General features: G+C 36.7%; 1 protein-coding gene across 1 annotated transcript in view; it reads left to right on the top strand.

The window, feature by feature from the left end:
• Window positions 1-6,753, top strand: part of LOC117114744 (mucin-17-like) — a 60,315-nt gene that overhangs the window by 33,816 nt on the left and 19,746 nt on the right. Inside the window, exons 24-27 of the mRNA XM_033258437.1 lie at window positions 234-499; window positions 1,421-1,588; window positions 2,761-2,871; window positions 5,596-5,638. Coding sequence (XP_033114328.1) covers window positions 234-499; window positions 1,421-1,588; window positions 2,761-2,871; window positions 5,596-5,638 — 588 coding nt within the window. The remainder of the gene's footprint in view (window positions 1-233; window positions 500-1,420; window positions 1,589-2,760; window positions 2,872-5,595; window positions 5,639-6,753) is intronic.

Raw genomic sequence — 6,753 nt, 5'->3', positions numbered from 1 at the left:
AGACTCCCAACATCACTTTTTATATTTAAGTTGTGTAGTTGTTGGTGTTGGCCTAATTTATATAGAACTTTTTCAAGGCCTGTTTATTACCCAGATCATTGGAACTAATACAACTCAAGGTTATTCACTGAGTGAGGAGTAGAAGTAAAGTGCTCAGCCACTGGTTTATGTCTAATGCAAGAAACACAACACTTTTGTGAAACTATTGTTATACACTTCATTCTTCATTACAGCCATTTGTGATGATGTATGTATATATGATGCCGGTTGCGATGTTCTCTTCCACAATTTTGACGAGACGTTGAGTCCAGTTAGCGAAGATGAAACCGCCTCGTGTATAGCACATCGTGTCAGCACATCATGCGATTGTCCAGTCGGAACAGTGTTTGATAATTTACCACAGAGCGTCGACTCATCCAGTTACTGGGGAAGTCAGTTGTGTGTGCGTCCTACAAGCTCCTGTGTGTCTCTGTGTGAATTTGGCGGCCAAGTTTATGGAGTAAGTCAGTCCAATGTATGTCTTAAGTCAAGGCAACTAAACTTATAAATTTAAAGTAAACCAATGTCAGTGCTATGAGATACACATTGAGAGCTAGGATTTTCACATTACAGTACTCTGTTCCCATGTTCATATCTACATAGTCTTTTTACGTTTATTTATTTTTCTACTACTATTCAGTTCATACCTATTATTTATTTTGAAATTGGCGCTTAACAAATGTTTGTTTATTATTGTTATTATATTATAATTATGGCTGAAAGCAACTCCATTCCATAAGCCTCATAAAGAGGCTTAGTTTATAAAGCATCATTCTGTCCTGTAATTGGTGAATGAGAGCAGCTTAGCTCATTCAGCTAATCTGGTCGTAGCCACTGTGTGTGCTCCGAACCGTGGACATCTCTAGGTCCCCGGTTCAATTCCCGTCACTGCCTCTCCCTCCTTGTAATTTAGCTGGAGGGACTAAATACAAGTTAGCGCAGTGTAGCGCACTGTCTTTTGGATGAGACATTTAAGCTGTTGGTTCCGTGTGCATTTATGACCCATGTGCACGTTAAAGAACGCAGTACACTCTTCGGAAAACATTAGGGGATTGTCTCGCAGTGTACTGCCCAATCACCACCAGAAGGACCCCAAATTTGAAATAATTCTTCTTTTAGACTTCCGTGGGCTATTCTTGGTGTTTACACCAAATAGATCCAATCCAATCCAATTATTTGCTGTTGAATGCTAAAGAGATAAATTTTGCCTTGGGCTTGGGAATGGGCTTAGCTTCTTAAGTCTAATTAATCTATTTGTTAGACAGGATCTAATTAATTTGTTTGATTAAGTTAGATGTTTTATTAAACTGTGATTATTAGTCTGTTTTTTAGACACCATCACTGGTTCTCAATCAAATTTTATTCTATTTGCCATAATTAGGTTGATGATGAATTCATCTTAGCCTGTGAGACGTGTACATGTACAGAAATGACTAGCACAGATAACACTCTAACTGCTGATTGGGATTGTGTTCCAATGCCAGATTGCCACCCCACCACAACTGTGATGACCACAACTGTTGCTTCTACAACTGTTGGGTATTGTGAGGTACGTATATATAAGTTAACTGCATATCACACCACAATATACATACTGCATAGCCGCCGGTAGCATTTTTGCAATTGCTCTGGCAACTATACGAGCAGCATATCGCTAGGAATTATTTAAAAGAGACGGTGAGGGAGAAGGGTGTGCAATAGGTTCATTTTTTTTTTTTTTTTGTAAATATTCAAAAATGTACTCTCCTCTATTCTGAAGAGTTTAGAATGACAAACTTTCTACAAAATACAAAATAAAATATCTGGTTTCTTTGCATTAATATTTGTAGCAGTTTACAATAATTTCAGAATCTTGAAATCATGTAAGCAATTGTCACTTATTTGCTTCCAATCATTCTAAAACGTAGTATTAAAGCCTTTAAAATATTGAGAGGTTTCCAATATTTAGTGAAAGTTTGATCTTTACGGCAGTGGAATGCATAGGGGCTCTGTGGGTGAGGTACTGGGCCGTTCCTACATAGACAATATTCCTGGAACAGATTTTGTAAAAATTTTTTATGTTGCAATTAGTTCTGGGTCAAGCTACAGTTTGACTGGACTAGTTAAGACCCCATTAAGTAAATAGAGATTTTTGTCTCAAAGGAACCACCATGTCAGTGCTCATGTGCTTATCCTTGTTCCTTTTTGCCGTTTACTGGACAAAACTTACCATGTGAGCATACATCTCTGTAAATTATCTGCATGTCTGTCTTCATATGTGGCAAAGACAAGCCAAACCAGTCACTCGTCACAAATAATGATCACAGATAATGGCCAAAACATGCTAGAATGTCAAAATTTTTGAAATCTATTTTATTGCACTAAACTAAACTTTATATATCTATACGTCATGCTATGCTGTTATTTTCCCCATTTTCAATGTTAAAACAAAAATTGTTAACGATTTGGGGATAATCTTTGCCTGAGAAATGCAAGAAATCATAAACTTTGAAGGCATATTTCTCAAATATTGGCCTTTAAACAGCTGTATGTTTAAATGTTTGTAACTTCATAAGGAAATGTCGATTTTTGTGACCAGTGACTGGTTTAGCTTGTCTTTGCCACATATTTACTTGTTCTGTATAGGGCTATATATATTTGTTAACTTATGTATGTATACTTGGATATTAAACTAGTTATCTATATACATGTGTAAACATTGGTTTGCTTTCTCATTGATAGGCAAATACTGTTAGAGAGTTTGCAGAGACCTGCAATACTTGTGAGTGCAATGTACTTACTGGTGAATTTGACAGCAACTGCCAGAGCTACTGTAGGGAAACCTGTCAAGAGGTAAAATGATTGACATTGGGTATTGTTACATTACTTTTATAAACCAATCCCTAATTCTGATTGGATGTCATACAAATAATGAATGTTTATGAGTGCAATGGGGTAGAATATTTCATGAGGTGAAAGATTGGATGTTCTATTGAACGATGCGTTCAATTCTACCCCATTTTACGAATGGGAAACATTCATTATTTGTTTTATGCAACACCTCTGTATCTCTCACCATTATATTAATAAATACCTTGTCCCGTAGGCCCTCAGGTGTAGGCCTAGCTTAGCATGCTGTATCTAACAATAGCAAAATCTTTGTCATATCTTTTTTACTCACAGGGTTTTTATGAGTTACTGCATATTTTTTGCCTTTTTTGTTGATTCGGCATCACTTTCATTCAGTAATTATTCAAAACTTCTTTCCTCAAAAATACAAATGGTACCAAATGCCATTTTATAGGCAGAGCGAGGGTTGGGGCTACTGAATAACCAACTCCTTGTTGACGCGCAAGTTTTTACTAGGATAATTTTTCTCACTCGCATCGCGTTGCATGTGAGATTTGTGTCGTCTTGGAGATGAAAAAGTAGTATTGAACGATGTTGACTAGTACTCAATTAACCATGGGATATTCATTTTTAATTAGCATCATGTTACCTGTTTTTAACCAATCAAATTAATAGTATATATATACAGATGTTAAATAATTAAAAATTAAACGAGCCTTACCTGCAATGTGAAGTTTGATGACAGTTCTACCATATCAACAGTTGCACCTCAGGGTTAACATGAGAAGCATGACCAGTGACCGCAAAATCAGACTTCATGTCTGCAACTATCGACGACATAGACCTCACCAGCTCTTGCATAAATGACTCATTTTCTCTAGCCGGCGCCCCGCATGCTCCATCATTTTTATAACAGCAGACTACAACTGCAAAAAAAAAAAAACCAAGAATGGAACGAAAATAGTGTATACCCTAATCAGAAAGTACGGTACCTAACTATAACGAAGTGAATAAATCATAGAGCAACACCTGTGGTCACAATACACAATAGCCGAAGGTCACATACCATACCGGCATCAATAGTAGTCACCTGCATGTGACATGAAAGTGCTAATACATGTATTGTTACATCTATGTAACAATACATTTATTAGCATGTATAGCCTATAGGCTATATGGAGACAAAACAGCTTACTCACTCTCCATGCACGATATACAGTAGTAAATTATTGTGTCATTATTAAAGTATATAAAAATATATAGTAGGGAAACAAATAGCTTACTTTTCCTTACCCAAGTGAGGCTGACAGCACACAGCTTGGTTATAAAGTTAGAAACAACTCAAGGTAGCCTCAAATGATCGACCTTGCAATATGCCAAGATATGAGCCAAATGACTAAAACAATATAAAAATGACCCAAACTCTTATAAAGACAACATCACTAAAGCCCTACTCTAACAAAAAACCTAAAATAATCAAAAAATTACGGACATACTTACAACCTTTGAATGCTGCGCCAACAAGACTTGGTTCACAAACACTGAGATAGGCACACATCTAAATTCCGTGGTAACTAGAAGCACAATGATTTTGCGGTCACTGGTCGTGCCTCTCATGGTAACCTGGAAGTTGTATCACTGCTGATGTGGTAGAATATTTTATTTAAAGATTGGATTAAGACTCCAATTAGAATTATTAGTTGATTTAAGACTGGTGTAACAATAACCACTGGCAAAACTAATTCCTCCATGGGCAAACTAAGTTCTTATGATTGCTGTTTTTCTAAAGATATGGTAAACAACATGGTTAATGTGGGTAATACGCATTATATAGTGGATTAGTATGGTTTGAGACAAATCCTGGACATTGAGCAAAATGATAGCTCCTACCCATCACTTATGAACAGCATTCGATTTCCAGCATTCTTTGTGTGTAGCAAAAAGTGCTATGCACTTTTTGTTTTGTGTAGCAATCCAAAAGTGTGCCTAGCATTTTTTTTTCTGAGGTGATAATAATAGTAATACATACATACATACATACATGAGATAAATGAACATTACTCCTCACTGTACAAATATGTGTGAAAGCGAAATCGATCTACAGGGTAGCATTTGTGAAAGTACTTAGTTTAAAATGCGCCGCATTTTGCGATGCGGTACTGGGTAAATCAAACGCTGCTTATGAAGCTTACTGATTATTTACTGTGCTTTGCTGTATCTTTAAAACCACAACTTTTCAAGATATTGGAATGTCAGTTATTGTTTTTAAAGAAGTAAAGTAAATTATTGGGATGCACAATACAATACAATTTGTACCCTTTTTTTTTTTTTTTTTAAATTAAACCCAATAATGTCATGTTGTTTTCTGACACACAATTGTGCTCCATGTAAATGGAGCTTTTGATTATTAGATGTAGACAGGGGTGTAACCTCAGGCAGAAGTCTGTGAGCGATTGGATGGTTGCGATGATTCGTGTGAATGTGTAGATGCTGATTCTACTACTGATGTGGGTCGATGTCTCGTCGTCATTAGTGATTGCCCAACTACGACACAGATTGTGACTACCACAACACTACCTGTCTCTTATACACATCTAGATGTGTATAAGAGACAGGTATACAATACTGTAATAATATAATTATTGTTATATATTACATATATTATATATTACTATACTATACTATATATTTAATATATATGTCTTCTTTTCTTATTTGGCATGATAGGGTTTCAGGTTGATTGATGACGATAACATATGTTGCCATTGTGGTAAGTAGTTTTCGAGTTATAAAGAATGACTAGCTTTAACCCATCTTATTGACAGGAGGCTAAAGCTAGGCCTAAGTCGCCCTTGCGAATTGATACAACTCAACTGACATCAACTGACATTTGGCAACTAGCGAGTAAACTGTAAGTTGCACTTTTTGAGGCAACATGAGCGCTTTGATCTCCATTTGCTTTCAGTTGCTCTCAGTTCCCCATGTTCTATTTTTCACGATCAAACGCAACTGGTAAATAGTACAGTATTAACCAAGTAACTCCATTGTGCGCTAAAATTGCATCAAGTAGGTAGCAGTGCATGGCAACTAGTTGTTATTAATTACACATGCTTAAGAAACATATGTACTCTGGGCAATTACATGCTTGCAGTGGCTTTTAGTTGCGTGATTGCGAGTGAAAGTCGACATGAGCACTACGGGCAACTATTTGATGTCAGTTGATTTCGTGTAAGTTGACTCAAGGCGACATAAGCTTAGCCTTAGGACAGGTCTCCAAAGATAGACACTCAGTGCATTGGCACGACTGAACACAAATACAATGATAGGAGTGATATAATAATGAAATTAACAAACATAGTAAAATTACTATAAAATAACATTATGAATAAAGTTATTTTAAGAATGTTATTATTAAGAATGTTGGTATTAAAATTAATAACATTAATCACATATACTATAAAGCTTGTTATGGAAAAGACTTTCATTAGAGATATATTGAACTTGAACTTAACAAACTTCCCTCATAGCTCAGTCTACTTCGTGAATACTTACCTGGATAACCGACTAATTGCCATTGTTCCCAAAACGGAACACCCCTTCGGAAAAAAATGGAACAGTCCAACCCAAGGCGCCATGTGCGAACCGTCTCCCTAACAAACGTCCTCATTCCCTTTTCGACGTTGTTCGAAGTTGGATACATTCTAGCCTTTGAAATTACTAGCAGTCTTTTCAGGCAATTCTGTTCTTATCTTTGCCTTGGATTTATTTTCAACTTACGGCTGCTTTTCCGGTCCCCGAGGACCAGTTCAAGCAGTTCATTCAGGCGCCGCCCATTCCTCGCGCTGCCAAGGGCAGACTGCGGGAGGATCAGAAGCTCTCTTCTAC

This window comes from Anneissia japonica, unplaced genomic scaffold (genome assembly GCF_011630105.1).
Source record: "Anneissia japonica isolate Jap-2015-1 unplaced genomic scaffold, ASM1163010v1 scaffold199_len4679917_cov187, whole genome shotgun sequence".
Classification (NCBI taxonomy): Eukaryota; Metazoa; Echinodermata; class Crinoidea; order Comatulida; family Comatulidae; genus Anneissia; species Anneissia japonica.
This window is presented reverse-complemented; position numbering and strand designations above follow the sequence as displayed.